Raw genomic sequence first — 17,353 nt, 5'->3', positions numbered from 1 at the left:
AACATAAACTCTCTGTGGCTGCTTCTTGAGAAGTTTGATTGATATCACACATCCTCACACTTGCAGAACTAGAAGCTCATATTTGGAGATAAAAAACACTTGAAACCACACTAACGTGGTTTTGTGTGTTAAATTGATCATTTCAAGTGTCCGCCCTGTAAATAAAAGAAGTAGTTATAAATAATAGCCTACTGATTTAACTAAATTTGAAAGAAAAATATTTGAATATTATGTTTTTAGCTGTTTTTCTCAAATTTCTCCCCCTCCATCTTCATTTGCATGCAGTGAAGTAGTGATGGGTGACGATGACGGCCAATGAAGCCCCACAGCAACTGGACACAAAGTTCATTAAAATATATACTTTTGAATGAAGTGTCCATCGTTTTTGTCTTTTATGTTTTACTTAGCACATCATTAACACAACCTCATTCAAGTTTTTTAATCTGAGAGGCATTAGTTGCAGCCCTGATCAAGAGCTATTCCATCAAACTATTTAGCTAGCTTTACGACATTATATTTGAACAAAATGTCCACTAGTTGACTAGTTAGGATATTTTTTCACTATAGTTGAGGAGTAGCACACTTTTCCCTACGTTAGACCTATTTTCTTTAGTCCAACTAGCCTAACAAAGGAAATTAGTGACAGCGTTGTATATCTCACAAGTTAACTAGTGGTCAGCAATTCATCTCACTCTTCAGCCTATTTCCCAAACGTATACAGAGTAGGGCCCGACGTGTTGGACTTTTTTTTAACTACTAAAGGGCTACATTAGTTATACATGACAACTCGTTTAATATTCTTCCATAAACTATTGAAACAGCTGCAGGCACGCAATGGCATGCAAACTAATGTGTACTTTTGCTGTTTAACTCGTAAGATGCAAATTTTGACTGGCTCACCCCATATGTAAACTAGTGTGGCGACAACTGATGTGTCCAGCAGATTCTTCACGAGGTGGACACAATATACTTCGCTTGAGTCAAGTATGTAACACAGGTGCAGCTAAACGGCTTTATCTGCTAAAGACAAATGCAATAGTGGGTGGGCTTTACCTTATTTGTTGTTCAAGCTGCAGCAGAAAGCCCAAACTATTTCCATATATTGTGGTAATAGCAATTATGGTTGATATACCTTAAATAGGCATGTTATGCGACTTATACAATCAAAAAATACAGTTTTTACAAAATGACAATTCTGACAGAGACTTTTACTTATCAACCTGTGAGCATTTTGTCCTTTACTTCTTCACTAGTGAACACTTTTGACTCCCACTAGTAAACACAGTAAACAGTCACTAGGAATCAGAATCATGTGTTATCTGGTTAACATGTCAGATATTCTGAAACTCACTACTTAAATGTAAAGTGTGTAAAAAAGGTGACTAGATGGGACGTTGATGCTACTAGTACAGCCCCTGCCCAAACTAGCAAGGCTATAAATATGTTTAATTCTGCTCTAAAGTTGAACATTTTAACATGGTAGTCGATGGAGATTGAGTGATTTGCGGATCAATACTGAAACATCGATACTGCCGATACCAGATCTGTATGCTCTAAAATCGATTCTCAAATGAAAATAGGTACTTTTGATACTTCAGTCATCTGTAGTAATGTATGTCATTAACAGGAATACGGTGGAAAGTAACTAAATTATTCAGATTTTGTCTAAATGACACGCTGCTGGTAGGAACTATGTTTATCATTTTCATTTTTATAGTAGTTCTTATTTTTGTTTATTGTCCTCTTATTTATTTTAATGGTTTTATGTTTTTTTTTTTATGGTTTTATTTTACTTGGGATCTTTTTTGTGATGGAAAAACCTATTTCAAACAGTTTTTTCTGTTGTTGTAACAGCTCGGCTATATTGTGAATGAGTCAGTATATTTCTGAGTTTAAAATAAAAAGCTAAATAAGTGACTCTGATGTCTTGTATTCTTAAACTATCTAAAATAGATTTACTGGCACATACTGTATTTGCACAATGTATTGGTATTGAATCCGTATCGCCGATACCAGCCCGAATTTTACTCAATATCGGATCGGAAAGGAAATCGGTAGTATCGAACATCACTAAGATTGACAAGCCTTTGGAGCCAGCCTCTATCGGTCTATCAATGGTTGGTGGTTGTATTGTGCACATGTAACTCTCAGCAGAGATATGAAGGCAGGAAGACGCCTCACTCTGGAAAAAAACACATGTGGTGACAATAGCGTCTGCAAGCTATCGCACATAAGCAATTCTCAGCAAAGATAGAAAGGAAGATGATGCCTCACTCTGTTAATTTTTGTTGTTGCCTACAATAGTCAACAATTAAATTGGTTGGTGACTATTTTTATTATTGATTGTTGTAATCATTGCACCCCTACAACTAGCACAACTTCCTTTTCAACTAGTGTGACAAAATGCTGAACTAGTGCAAATAAATGTTAAAGCACAAACTGGTAAAGGACAATGAGGCCTGATATCAAGAATGTATTTCACATCACATCCAACATATATTTCACATCAGCTTTCAATGGTCACAAACTGGAATTTCAAAGATAAATTCATGGTCTGTAAAGCAGAGCCTACAAACGCCAGAATCCCACCTCCTTAATTCTTTAATTGTGCTTTGAAGCTGGTGAAATGTTATCAAGTGATCTTGGATTAAATATTTGGAGCACATTCAAGGCAGGTCTTAAGATTTGTTTCAATGATGTAAAATTAAACACTTATTACTGCAACTCCAAAAGTAACCGAGTGATCCTACATGATCATATCTTTGAACACAAATGATGAACTAAAAGATTGATATATATGGAATCGTTAAAGTACTCACAGTGCACCTGTATGTTGTAGGGCAGGATTTCTTTTACCAGAATGCTTGGTTCTTCACTGGTGACGACACAGCGGACCATGTGTCTGTAGATCTGGAGAGTCGGTTTTCCCAGCAGTGAGATAGTTGTGGTGGTGGTTGCGTTGCTGTGCAGGACCGTTGTGTTTGCCGTTTTAACTTGGTCTCCCAAGCTATCGGTGTCCCATTGCACTTTAACGGGAGGCTTTGCACCGGCAGCTATGCAGGTTGCCAAGGTAACCTCTTTGTCCCCTAAAGTAGGGGTTTCGGGCACCAGTCTTGTGGATGGAGGCACTGGGAGAGTTACAAAACCAAACAAAACGTTAGCATTTTGGTTGTTTTTTTTTTACACCTTCACAAAAACAAAAAAAAGTGTCATCATACCTTGCACATTTAAAGTTACCACTTTTTTCTGATATCCGCTGGGGAACAAACTGAAGATGCAGGTGTAGGTTCCTTCATCCTCCAAAGTTACACCAGAGAAACTCAATGTCCCGTCTTTGACAGCAAAGTTCCCAATAAACTCAAAGCGGGGATCAGGTTCGTTGACAAACTGAGGTCCTTCAGTTTGGATTGTTAAGAAATCGTCATTCAGGGCTTCCTGCCTCGTCTTCCTCTGCCATGAAATCTGGTCTAGGCTCTCTTTGTTGTCACGCAGTACGCAGGGCAACATAGTAGACTCTCCAAACATCACGGTCACGCTTTCATCAATCTTTTGGTGCTCTGTAAAGTGGAAGACATGTTATCGGGTTACTTGGAATCAAGGAATCAAGGAATCAACGCAGAGGCAGCACAGAGGTGACATGGCCAACACTGTCACCTCACAGCTACAGAGTTTTGGTACTTCATTATCCTTCGACAGTCAAAAAGGTGATGAATTTATTTTGTCTGTATGAGTGAGTGTGAACATGTTTGATGGTTTGTCCCATATTCTGGTCTCAAATCACCTGGAAACCTGTTTAGAGTAGTGATGTTTGATACCACCGATTTCCTTTCCGATCCGATATTGAGTAAAATTCGGGTATCGGCGATACCGACTCGATACCGATACAGTGTGCAAATATACTTAATGTGTCCGGTAAATCTAAAAAAAAAAAATGGTGTACAGTATTTTAGATAGCTTAAGAATACAAAACATCAGTCACTTATTTAGCTATTTATTTTAAACTCAGAAGTATACTGAGGTAGCGTCCTCATTCACAATATGGCGAGCTGTTACAACAACAGAAAAACCAGAGTGATGTTTCCATCACTAAAAAAGATCCTAACTGAAACAATTTAAAACCATTAAAATGAATGAGAATAATAAACAAAGAACTACTATAAAAATGAAAATGAAAAAAGTAGTTTCCTACCAGCAGCGTGTCATTTAGACAAAATCTGAATAGTTTAGTTACTTTCCACCGTATTCCTGTTAATGATATACATTACCACAGATGACTCATGTATCAAAAGTATCAATATTTTCATTTGAGAATCGATTTTAGAGCTTATAGATCTGGCAGCGGAAGTATCGATATTTCAGTATTGATCCGCACATCACTAGACGTGATTGAGCCAACCTATCCTGGTCTGATAACTGTCTCCATATAACTCAGCTTGTTTCAATGAGCTAATGAAAATAAGTTATTAAAAAGGGATTAAACAATTCTTTTCTTTCCTACATCTCTTGGTAAACATAATAAGCACGGTGTTGCGTGTGGCCATGACTCTCTCTCTCTCACAACACACACCATGATTGCCCATTATCTAATTAATCTTGTCTCCTCCCATCTCAGATGTACCACACCCGGACTGGCACACCTCACCTAATCAACTCCATTCCATCTGCCTATATAACTCCTCTCTGCTCAGTGTGCCAGGAGACACAGACCAAGCAACACCAAACCCAGATGCTCTTCTGTTAGCTTTTGTTTAGTTTGATCCTTATTTTAGTTTGGGCCTGGAGATGGCCGGTAGTCCTTATTTTAGGTTGTATGCTTATTTGTTTTTAGTTAGTTGGGTTTTGAGTTAGGGAGGGGGGTCTGGCTTCGACGTCCCTTTAAAGGGGTGGGCTGTGCCCCCCCCCATCCTCCTTAGTCCAGCCGGCGTCTCCAGGTCCCCTTTTGCTTTATAGTGAGTATTATAATTTATGCTTAGTGTAATTTATTTTGGGAGGTTGCTTTAATAAAAGCTGTTAAACTTGTGCTCTTTGTTGGTGTCCTTTTATGTTGAGGTTTCCATTTCGAGCCATATTATTTAAATGTTATTTGTGTGGAGACCGCAACACACGAATCAAGAGAAATGTTTCAGCTTCTTTTTTTTTTTTTTCCCCATATCAAAAAAGGTTCATACTAGACCATACAAGGGCCTGAAACACAACTAGCTGGAGCTGAAACAGAGGAAGCCTCTGCATGAAAATACAAATATTCACTGCTGTTTAATATGCTATATTAAAGTTTTCAGATGTTATCGTACAGGAAATAAAGTGTCTGTACAGACACTTAGAGGAAATTTAGACTCATCTATCAACTTATGCATGTTTTTGTGCTGTGAAGGGAACCCGGTGTACCTGGAGAAAACCCAGGCCAGCATGGGGAGAACATGCAAACTCACACTTTAAAGGGGACCTATTATGAAAAACACGTTTTTTCTTGTTTTAACATATATAAAGTGGTCTCCCCTCACCCTTCCAGCACAGGGGAGACAAAATACCATGAATTTCTGCAAGGTCTCTGACCCCCGCCATGTGACACTGAGTCCCCCAGTGTCACATGGTTTTTTTTTGAGCCGATTAGAATCTGCTCCCGTCGTGACGTCACGACGGGAGCAGATTTCCATAGGTTCAGCCTCCGCTGCTGAAACCACGCCCACAACCAGCTCTCTCCGCTGCTGGAGCGGTCCTTCCTTCAGCCAGTCGGATGCGGCCGCGGCGCCGCGGATCCAGGTTAAATCATCCAGGTTCCCGGGTGGTTTGGGAGCTGGGTCCTCGGGGGTCTGTCCCAGGCTGGACCAGCTTCACCCTCCGAGATTTTCAGGCAAATCTGTCGGTTTGATCACCGATAACCGACGATGCGCCGCGGATGCGCTCCGGAGCGATCTGTGCGCCCGCCGTGGCGTTGCGGCGCCCGTTGCGCAGCATCCGCCGGGCAGATCCGGCTGAAATTCCGCTGGTCGGTCCCCGGGAGTCCCTGCTACCAGTCCAGGCCGGTTCCTGCGGTCCCGGCCGGTCGGAACCGGTCAGATTCCCCCGTTAAAGCCGCGGTGATGCGCGCTGCGCCAGCAGCGCTGCTCCCGGGCGCCCGGCGTGGCTCCGGGGCCAGCGTTCAGCATCCGCCGGGTAGATCCGGCTTAAATAGTGCATTAAATGTTATTTATATACAACTCATATTTTTTTTTTTTAACAATAAAGTTTCCATTTGTGAAAATTCAGTGTTGTGATAATTTACAGGCTCGGGCTGCTCTGGCGGAGCGAGGTTTATGCTCCTCCCCTGCTACACGTCATTCAGGGAGCCAATCAGCACAGAGCCTCATTATCATACCCCCCCCTTCCCTTAGAATGAGGCGCAGAAAAAGAGGTTAGAAGCGGTAAAACTAGTGACAGGGCCCACAGGCTGGATTTATGATTTATGTAGAAAAAACAAGCTTTAGATTGTTTTTAAGACATTCAAGGCCTGTTTAAAATATACATTAAATGCCATAATTGGTCACCTTTAAAAAAATATTTAAAAAAAATAAAAAGAAACAACTTTGGTTAAAAGGCAGTAGGACAAAAAAAAAGAAATTGCATTTACTGTTATGTGTATTTTTTTCACTAATAACTTTTAAACCCTTTTAAACCCTTTTGCCTGCTAACTTCCATCCACCATCCAATACTCTACAAACAAGAAAGGGGTAAATACTGGAAAAGAATGTCTGTGCAGAAACTGTTGCTACAGTACGTCTGATGAAATCTTGTTTTCTTCATACAGTAGGCCTACAAATCCCTGTGGGTTTATGTTGCAACGGAAAAAAACGTCTGTTTAGGTCATGTTATCTCTGTTGAAAGAAGGTGAAAGGTTTTACTTTTATCTTGGAGTTGGATGAAATAAAATATCCTTTTAAAATCCTTAATTTTTCTCAAAAACGGTGCGCCGTATAACCAGGGCGCTTTATGTATGAATTTTGTTGTGCTTACTGACCTCTAACCAGTTTTATGTGGTACACTGAGCTCAAAAATAGTGCAGATTTAGTGATACTTTGGTAGCGACGAAGCCTCTCCGCTTGACTGATGGTCAGACCGTTCAGACACATTAAAGTCGGCTCTTTGTTGGATATGGTTGTAACGTCAGACAACGTTAGATAACTAATTATGTAGCGCTGGGAGGCAACAATCATCCAACATTTAGTCGATGTTACCGTCAAATTAGACGTTAAGCCATCGTTAAGGTTTTAGCGTAAACCCAATTTTCAAATCTATATCATAATCTAATTATAATCAAATGTTGAAATGCAACGTTGTTCCAACCTCACACTAACTTCCGGTGTCTGCCATCGCTGGCAACGATGAACCAATCAGAGAGCAGGACGGAGTACGATGCTTACCTCTGACACTTTTTATTGGTGGATTTGTGGAAGACGAATGATTTAAAATGCAAGTGTATTTTTCTGTATTAGTTACAACTGAACGATATTCTGAGTTATTGTGAACGAGTTGAATAAAGTTCGACTTACCAGACTGTTTTTTTTCGATTTATATGTTTTATCATGCGCCTTATAACCCAGTGTTTATATATGAAACTAGATCCGTTCATTGATATTGATCCTTATAATGCGTTGCACCTAATGGTCCGCAAAATACGGTAAAATGATGCCCTGTGGTTAAATCAAAATAAATAACACCCCCTCCCCCAATACAAATCCAGCTGCACTGGCTCCCCACTATGGAGGATTTTTTGTGCCAAAATTAAATAAATAAATACATCATTAATTAATTAAAATGGGAATGAAATATATCATGAATTAATTAAATGTGTCATTAATTAAAATTAGAATGAAATATGTCAATAATTAATTAAAATACAATTAATTTTAAGTAAAAATATATATTTATTATCTCAGCATTTAATTAATTAATGACACATTTAATTAATGATTTCGTGTTACGTGTGAATCATGAAATGTAAAACTGCATTTAATTAATTAATGACACATTTAATTAATGATTTCGTGTTGCTGTATCATGAAATGTAAATGTGAAACTGTCAGTTTCACTCGTCAAACTCAGTGGGCGGGGCTAACGCAAATCCAGTGGAATTCACTGCTTTGGTCTGAAACTGGAGGTGGAAGAAGAACACTTTCTAAACATGGCAGCTGTGAGTTCGGAGGATTTTCGTGAACTTTGTAGAGAGTTGGTGAGCGATATCTTCGACCTTGCAGAGTATGTGGAAGTAGGATCTGCTGACCCCGAGCATGTAGCGTGTAAAGCAGAGGAAGTTCCTCTGCTTCCTCTGCTGGATTCGCGTTAGCCCCGCCCACTGAGTTTGACGAGTGAAACTGACAGTTTTACATTTACATTTCATGATTCAGCAACACAAAATCATTAATTAAATGTGTCATTAATTAATTAAATGCAGTTTTACATTTCATGATTCACACGTAACACGAAATCATTAATTAAATGTGTCATTAATTAATTAAATGCTGAAATAATATATATTTTTACTTAAAATGAATTGTATTTTAATTAATTAATGACATATTTCATTCTAATTTTAATTAATTAATGACACATTTAATTAATTAATGATATATTTCATTCCCATTTTAATTAATTAATGATGTATTTATTTATTTAATTTTGGCACAAAAAATCCTCCATACCCCACTCACTACAAAGTACATTTTAAAATTCTGGCTTTAACATATAGAGTAAAATGATCAGGCACCAGTTTATATCAGAATAGAATAGATCTTTATTGTAATTGTCACCAGGTACGACGAAATTAAAAGTGCTCTCCAGTCAGTGCATCATATATAAAATTAAAAAAAAAAAAAAAAAAAAAAAAAAAAAAAAAATGAAATAACCCCTCCACACATACATCAACACACGGACATTACAAGAACTTTCATCAACATACAATCATTTTTATTATTGCACATTAGCTCCTTTTGTTGAGAGTGGTTATTGCTGTTGGGTAAAAGCTGTGTTTGAGTCTGTTTGTCCTTGTTTTCATGAGTCTGTATCGTCTCCCAGATGGCAGCAGTTCAAACAGTGGGTGTTCGGGGTGTGAAGTGTCTTTTATTATATTTTTGGGCTTTTTTCTGACAACGGGAGTGGTGGAGGTATTCCAGTGAGGAGAGAGGGCAGCCGGTGATCTCCTGGGCGGTGGTGATGACCCTTGGAGTGCTTTCCTCACATATAAAAAGAACTTTTGCATTATTTTTCCTCCCCAGCAGGTCTCTGAGATCAAGTGATCAGGGTGTGCTCATTGTGAAGCAAACAGCAGCTGACAGAGTCTTTGAAGCAGCTGCCTCCTCCTTTTTCAACTTTGTTCCATTTCTTTCTATGTTTCCTGTTTTGTTCTGTTTCATAATGAAGCACTTTTTTTTTTAGCTTGAAAGGTGCTATATGAATAAAAATTGACTTTACTTTATTTACTTTATATCTTCTTCGTGACAGTAAAAGTAAGAATCTGTTGTGTGAATGAGATGAAATCCAGTTTCTCCATTCCAGGATGGACATCCGATAACTTTGAGGCATCCCAGGTTCCGTCTGGGATAATCCATTGTCTGAGCAGCAGCAGAAGGAACTGTGACAGATTTCCGAGCAGCAAAAGCAGCAGCAAAAAATATTCTTGAGTGAGTGACTGCACTAAAGCTTCTTGTCATTCAGTTTCGTCTCCATATTCGTGCTGGATCGTTATTTTTATTGCACACACCGATTTATATTTCTCATATTCCTCTGGCTTCTTCTTTTTAGCTTTTTTTCCATGAGTTATGTCTACGTATACATACAGTACATAAATGAATACATAAATAAATACATACATACAAACATACATACATACATACAAGGGTTGTAACCGTACAAGCATTCGTGCCGTGGGTACGGTGCAGACATATATCGAAAAGTACACACATTTGTTACTTAAGTAGAAGTATAGATACTGCAGTTTAGAAATACTCTGGTAAAAGTTGAAGTATCAACTTGACCTCTTTACTCAAGTAAAAGTAAAAAGTATGTGCTCCAAAAACTACTTAAAGTATAAAGTAACCTTTGAAAAAAACCAGCCAGATGCCACTATATGAATTGAAAGCTCAATTTAAACACTGATTAGTTCTACAAGTGGCCCAAGATACAACACAATCATTAACCCATTACTGTCAAAGACAAAGTCACTCAAGGAGCAAGTTCTTTCTCAAACTTTATTGTATTCAAAACCGGGCCCAGGTTGGAAAAACAACAACTAAGTTTCAACATGTTCTCTAGAGACAGCGAGAGACAGAGAGAGAGAGACAGCGAGAGACAGAGAGAGAGAGACAGAGAGAGAGAGAGAGAGAGAGAGAGAGAGAGAGAGAGAGAGAGAGAGAGAGAGAGATTCTGCACAAACAGTAGTATGAGGTATTCATGTTCATCCCATCAAAAAATAAACTTAAAATCTTCCTGCCTGAAAAATTCAGCCCTGAACCCCATACCAGTCACAGCTGACAAGTCAAGACCAAAACTTCAATGAGAATGAGCTCTACATCACTACATACAAATCCCTTAAAGGAGCATGAGGCCCCTTTTAGACTCATAGCGCCACGACGACCGTCGGGGTTACTGCAGCCAACAGGACAGCGCAGGAAATTCGGGGCTCGAATTTCCTGCGCTGTCCTGCGGATGTGACGTCAAATGACGCTGCATGCACGTTCTCCCCGTTCTCCCGTGCCGGCTTCGCTGTTGGCTGCAGTACCCCCGACGGTCGTCGTGGCGCTATGAGTCTCATTTCTTAAAGGAGCCTCATGCTCCTTTAAGAGCTCTTAACAAGCTCTGAAAATGGTACAGAGTAGGAGAGTGCTACAATTTTGCATTCAAACTAAGAGTATGTTAGTCCCATCAAAAAAAACAACAAAAAAACACAACTTAAAATCCTACTGCATATAACATGGTTTCCCCATTGTCATAACTGACGATCAAGACCCCAAGACAGCATACCCGATCAGACTACCAGAATGCTTTGTTGAGCCTCAAAAGAAGCTGATTCTCAAAGTTCTTGTGATCAATACGTGCCCTTCTTGGACGGAAGATCAGTCCCGCTACACTGAACAGTCTCTCACATGCAGCTGAGGCTGGGAGTGCAGTGTTGAGCCTCAGGGAAAGGTTGCAGGTAGCTGGGAAAGTCTTTAGTGCATCCATGGTATCACCTGGGGAGCCAATGTAAGTCTCCAGCTGTTTGGCATCTTCTTGGAAACTGGCCTGTTTGATTGAAGAGAAGAAGTCCTCCTCTGAAGAAGAAGGCGAGCTCTCAGCTTGAATGCCCTCAGCCTGGTCCTTCTTCAATTGTTCTCTGGAATTCTCTGCATAAACATATCAAACAAACTGTAAATAATAAAATAACTTTCAAAAAACTTTCTAAGAAATATCTCAACAACTAAGAGAAGTATGTCCTCACATGTGGCTATGCCAGTCTGTTTATGTTAGTTTATTTGTTGGTACTCTGTGGATTATGCTATTTGTCCGTTGAGTATGCTCTGTATCTGGTATAGTCTGTTATACAATCAGCCTGTCTGATTGTCTTTTTTCCTTCTTAATTATTTTTAATTTGTCTGTATTTACTTAATTGTTTATCAGTATTATTATCAAATTTATGTTTTTGTCCTTTTAGGTCTGTGCAGCCTGTCTGATTGTTTTTTGTTTGTTTTGTTTTTTTTGTTGTTTTTTTACTGTATGACTGCACTGTACTGTATTTTTATGTTCAGGACCCCAGGAATAATAAAAAAAATAAAATAAAAATAAACTAAACTAAACTAAACTTCAAGTGACTTTTGATGTAGTCAAGGCCTAATGAATATGGGGAAAAGACAAAAACACTGACATTACAACACTGAAAAATTGTACAATGCATTGCATTGCATTTCAGCTGCTTTGGATAATAGGGTTATTTAAAAAACTTCAAAAATAAATAAATAATCCTGAAGGGTGCCAACAGTTTCAGCCATGAATGTACCCCACCCACCCGTATCATTGTTAAAAAAAGCAGCACTTACCGAGTCTCAGGGTGTAGTCGTCACTTGTCCAGCTGGTCTTGAATTTGGGCACGAGAATTGCAGCAGCGATCAGCTCTGGTTTTTCCCAGAAAAACAAGATATACCTAGATCTAACAGGGTTCTATATAAAATACTCCTTTCTGCAGAATACTTTCTACATTCCATCAGAACATATTGAACTGTTTCCGGCCTCCCACACTCACACAACCCACTTGGATGTTTCCCTACCACAAATCAGTTCTGATGTAGCCCACAGTGCCCCAGCCTCAATCAGGTTAATTAGACCACTTCCAGAATAATCATATGAAGTATTGACCTTCGGCTGAATATTAAGTGCCTCCCTCTTTCCTCCTCCCAAATTTCCTGCCACTCTCTCCCAATTCCCTCCTTGATATTACACCTATACTCAGCCTTTCCTAGTGGGATCTCAACATCCACAACGTCTCGCTTTAGTGCTGCTTTGGCTACCCTATCAGCTAATTAATTCCCTACGACTCCGGCGCGCCCTGGAACCCACATAAATTTCACCATACACTGCAGTTTTTCAAGTCGAAACAACAGTAATAATATTTCGCTTAGCACATATGGTCTAGACTGACAACTATTACTTTTTATGGCTTTCAGGGCTGCTGCAGAGTCTGAGCAAATCACCACTTCTTCTGGCTTACTCTCCTCCACCCAGTGTAACGCCCAAAGTACAGCTAATAATTCAGTAGTGAACACAGATACATAATTACTAACACGACAACACATTTCCTTTCCTAACTGCATCACATACACCCCAAAACCAGCCCTTCCACTTTCTGGATCCCTAGAACCATCTGTAAATATCTGCACAATAGAATCCACTGTCTCACACAGATACTTTTCTACACAGCTTTTTACATTACAATCTTTATCCTTAATAGCAGACAACAAAACCAAGTCCACCTCTGGTTCTGGTATAAGCCAAAAGGGAACAGGGGCCCAGCACACATGCTCCGCAATCACACCTTTTCTTATACCCCAGCCACCAACCCGATGCGCAACCTGTTCCAAAAAAGGCCTCTTGCTCTTCTTACCTGACGGCCCCCATATGCCCTGGGAAAAAACTGAATCCAGCACACTTCGGCCACTGCCATTTACTTTTGACATAAACTGCAATCCCAACTTTATACGTTGCAGGCTCAATGCTGTTTCCCCCATCTCAACTAACAGAGCAGGGACTGGGGATGATCTAAATGCTCCTGAGCAGATCCTCAGTGCCTTTGCTTGAACAACACTCAGCTTATCTAACAGTGACTTGGCAGCAGATCCATAAACAATGCAGCCATAGTCGAATACTGACCTAATCATCGCTTGGTAAATTAAGAGCATGGTTCCTCTTTTTTTTGAATTCAATTCAATTCAATTTTATTTATATAGCGTCTAATACAACAGATGTTGTCTCTAGACGCTTTCCAGAGATCCAGAACATAAACATAAACATAAACATAAACCCCCGAGCAATTATTATATAAACAATGGCAGGTAAAAACTCCCATAGTGGGAGAAAAGCCTTAAGCCAAACAGTGGCAAGAAAAACTCCCCTTTAGGAGGGAAGAAACTAGGGCTGCACGATTAATCGTTAAAAAATCGCGATCTCGATTCATGCTTGAACACAATCTCATTTCCAAATGACGACGATTTAAAAAAAAAAAAAAAAAAAAAAAAAAGATTTTTTTTTTTTTTTTTTAAAGATGGCTGCATAAAAAAAGGACTAGGCCTATGTTCTAGGTTGTTGTAGTCCTGTCATGGTCAACTATCATGTTGTCATGTTTGTTATATTTTGTTAATGATTGCGGATTACATTTGGAGAAACATCTACCTTTCTCATCACCTGACACATATTGCACATAAATATTGTTAAAATTGTTATTGTTAAAATTATTTAAAGACAAGAGAGATGTTTATTGTTTTTATGTTCAATGTCAGCTGTTACAAAGTTGATGCCAGTCTTTTATCAGGCACCATCATATTTTTTGTAACGTTTACCTTTTGTATCGGCAGCTTCTTAATAGCAGCAAAAGGCAATGGGGGGTTCATCCCAGCCAGAGGAATAATTTGTTGCCTCAGAACTACAGGATCTGTTACAAGTCCCCTTTCTGAAAGGGTGTTCAACTCAGGGAGGAACAAATATTGTTCAAAATTGTTATTATTGTTTAAATTATTCAAAGGTTTGTGTAAAGAAGACAAGAGATGTTTATTGTTATTATATTTTTGTTCAGCTGTTGCAAAGTTAAAGTAATAAGTGCAATACATTTTATATTGGAATAAAATCGTGAGAGAATCGTGATCTCAATTCTAAGCAAAAAAATCGTGATTCTCATTTTGTCCAAAATCGTGCAGCCCTAGAAGAAACCTTGAGCAGGACCAGGCTCATAAGGGGGGACCCTCCTGCCGAAGGCCAGACTGGGGGAGTCAGGGACGTCAGCAGCACACAGCAGGCAGGTGGAAGCATTACATTACATTATTACATTTAACACTCTCCCACACAAAAACTTGAACTCCTTAACCCTCTCTAAAGGACAGCTGTATAGGCGCAACTCAATATCAGGTAATTTCCTCTTAAGCCCAAACATCACATACTTAGTTTTAGATGTTGAGATCTTAAAGCCCCATTTATCTGCCCACTCCACAACAGAATCGAGCCCTTTGTACCTGTCTCACAGTAAATGTAACATTTCTACCCCTTTTCCATATTGCTAAATCATCAGCAAATAGCTACAAACCAAAACCCCCACCCACCTTCACACTTATATTGTTTATCATAATGTTAAAGAGGACTGGGATGATAACACTTCCTTGAGGAGTTCCTTTCCCTATTTCTGCTGTTTCTGAAGACTTACCCCCTATTCTTACCTTTATTGTTCGCTTATACAAAAAATCCTTGATCCAGTTCAACATTCTGCCCCTAACCCCCATGTCATACATTTGATCAATAACCCCTTTCTCCATAAAGTGTCAGATGCTTTTTCAATGTCTAAAAATACACTCACTAACATCTCCTTATTCATAATAGTTTTTTAATTTCATGATCCAGTGCTACTACTGATTCCATTGTTGACCTGCCAATTCTAAACCTGTTCTGATATTCGACAAATAGCCCTCTACTTTCCAAGTAATAGACTAGCCTATTAGTAACCATCCTTTCCATAGTTTTACACAAAACAGAAGTCAATGCTATAGGTCTTTATGAATTTGGGCTTGAAGGGTCTTTGCCTGGTTTCAGAATAGGGACTACAACTGCATGCTTCCACTCTACAGGCAACTTCCCATATTCCCACACTGCATTAAACAACAAAACAATTTCATCCAAGACCTGTTCGTCCATATGTTTCAGGATTTGATACGTCAATTCATCACTGCCAGGACTTGTGTTTGCCCCACACAATATTGCATATTTTACTTCTTTCAATGTAAAAACCGGATTGGATAATTACCGGACTGCTATTATCCAAATTATCCGCGTCAAAACGACGCCGTGCCTACGGCGTGTGGTACGCGTCGACGCAGGCCACACGCCGTCACTGACGCCGTCACTGACGCCGTCACTGACGCCGTCACTGACGCCGTCACTGACGCCGTCACTGACGCCGTCACTGACGCCGTCACTGACGCCGTCACTGACGTGCACCTCTCGAAAGTTGTAACTACGCATCGAGGCGACGCAGACCACACGGAGACGGAGAGGGCTGTGATTGGTTCACTTGGAAGCAACGCATTTCCGGTTTCCGGTTTGAAGCAGTCGTGAACTTTCAGGGCTCTTTTCTTCGTTTATGTGTGATTTTTTTTGTTTTGGTTTTTTGCACAATAGTTGTCCTTATCTCTTTGATTTACTGTGACCGGAAAAAGTCGGATAAACCATTCAGGAAAAGATCGCTAACTAGCGGTCGCGGGGGGTACTGCACCGCGACGAAATGGAGTGATGGAGAAGTCCGAAGGGTTCATGACGGCGTCACGGTGACGGCATGTGCTCTGCGTTGGTTTGACGCAGAACCTTAATTCAGGCTTACGGCGTACCCTATGGCGGCGGCAGCTACGGCGGCGGCTACGGCGGCGGCTACGGCGTACCCTACGGCGTAGGCTACGGCGTAGGCTACGGCGTACCCTACAGCGTAGCTGTGGCAACAGAGCCTGCACAGCACCGCAGCGCTCCACCAGCCGCACCCGCGCTCTCCGCTCTCGCCGGGATTGAGACGCCTCCATCCCCACGGACCCCCATACAGCTTCCGAGCCGGCTGCTGCCGCGCTTCAGTGCGGCTTCACGTGTCCCTGCGGGCTGCTGCTGCTGGGCGGAGAGTCCTGCAGCAGCAGCCCGGACCGACGCTCTGCTCCCCGCTCTCACACACAGCGGGACCGAGCCGCTCTGGAAATAACTAACTACATAATAACTACATACTGGGGGTCCGTGGCAGATGGGAGGGAGGGGGGTTACACTGGGACACTGTGAGCCGTGGAGGACTCGTGGGAAGTGGACACCGGGGGCTGGAAGCGAGTGCGCGCATGGGACAGGGGGGCGGGGGCGTGGGTGGCATGAAGGCATCTGATTGGTTCTTTCCCCCCCTGCCAAGCCTTTGGTCCTGGACCTGGTTAGAGTTTTTACATGATTTAAGCTGGGAGGGGGAGGAGGGGGCGGGGCTTAGAGGAGGTGCCACTTTCAAATCTTGCTAGCTCTCAAACATTGCATACTATAACTTTAATTCATTACCAAAGTGTATCTGATCGTGAAAAAGTATCGGAATTGTAGCGGGAACCAAAAAAAAAAGTGATCGGATCGGGTAAAATCGGGATCGGCAGATACTCAAACTCAAGTGATCGGGATCGGATCGAGAGCTAAAAAATCCTGTTCAGGACAACCCTATTATTAAAATACAACGAAATACACTTATAATGAGTAAAAGAAGGTCATGTTACACTGTAGTTTAGGTAGATAAAGGTCTCGGTCACATTTGAATAAAATAATAATCTATTTCTATAAATGTCAGGGGATCTTTTAAAAAATACATTTTATTATCATCTCGGAGCCGCAGACCCCCAGTTGAGAACCGCTGGTCTAGATGTGGCAGTTATTTCTGATTTTGCCATCGAAACAATATCTGAAACAAGATATTCCACCGTAAACATCTGCCAGTAACTCTGCAGCTCCGTCAGCACAAACAAAGTTTACAATTAAATTGAGTAGATTAAATAAATAAAATATCTGTGAGTTTATTGTGTAAATTTTTACTTTTCTCTAACATAAAAATAGAGAAACATATTTTCTCATCAACAAAGCATATTTTATGTAA

General features: G+C 40.4%; 1 protein-coding gene across 4 annotated transcripts in view; it reads right to left on the bottom strand.

The window, feature by feature from the left end:
* Nucleotides 1-17,353, bottom strand: part of LOC133445869 (poliovirus receptor homolog) — a 92,068-nt gene that overhangs the window by 59,976 nt on the left and 14,739 nt on the right. For all 4 annotated transcript variants that reach the window (XR_009782790.1, XM_061723369.1, XM_061723368.1 and 1 more), the window contains exons 2-3: nt 3,219-3,557; nt 2,820-3,128 (exon numbers count right to left, since the gene is read on the bottom strand). Coding sequence is in view for 3 of the 4 variants with exons in the window: in XM_061723369.1 (XP_061579353.1) it covers nt 2,820-3,128; nt 3,219-3,557 (648 nt within the window). In the remaining variant the exon portion in view is untranslated. The remainder of the gene's footprint in view (nt 1-2,819; nt 3,129-3,218; nt 3,558-17,353) is intronic.

The sequence above is a fragment of the Cololabis saira genome, chromosome 6 (genome assembly GCF_033807715.1).
Source record: "Cololabis saira isolate AMF1-May2022 chromosome 6, fColSai1.1, whole genome shotgun sequence".
NCBI lineage: Eukaryota > Metazoa > Chordata > Actinopteri > Beloniformes > Belonidae > Cololabis > Cololabis saira.
This window is presented reverse-complemented; position numbering and strand designations above follow the sequence as displayed.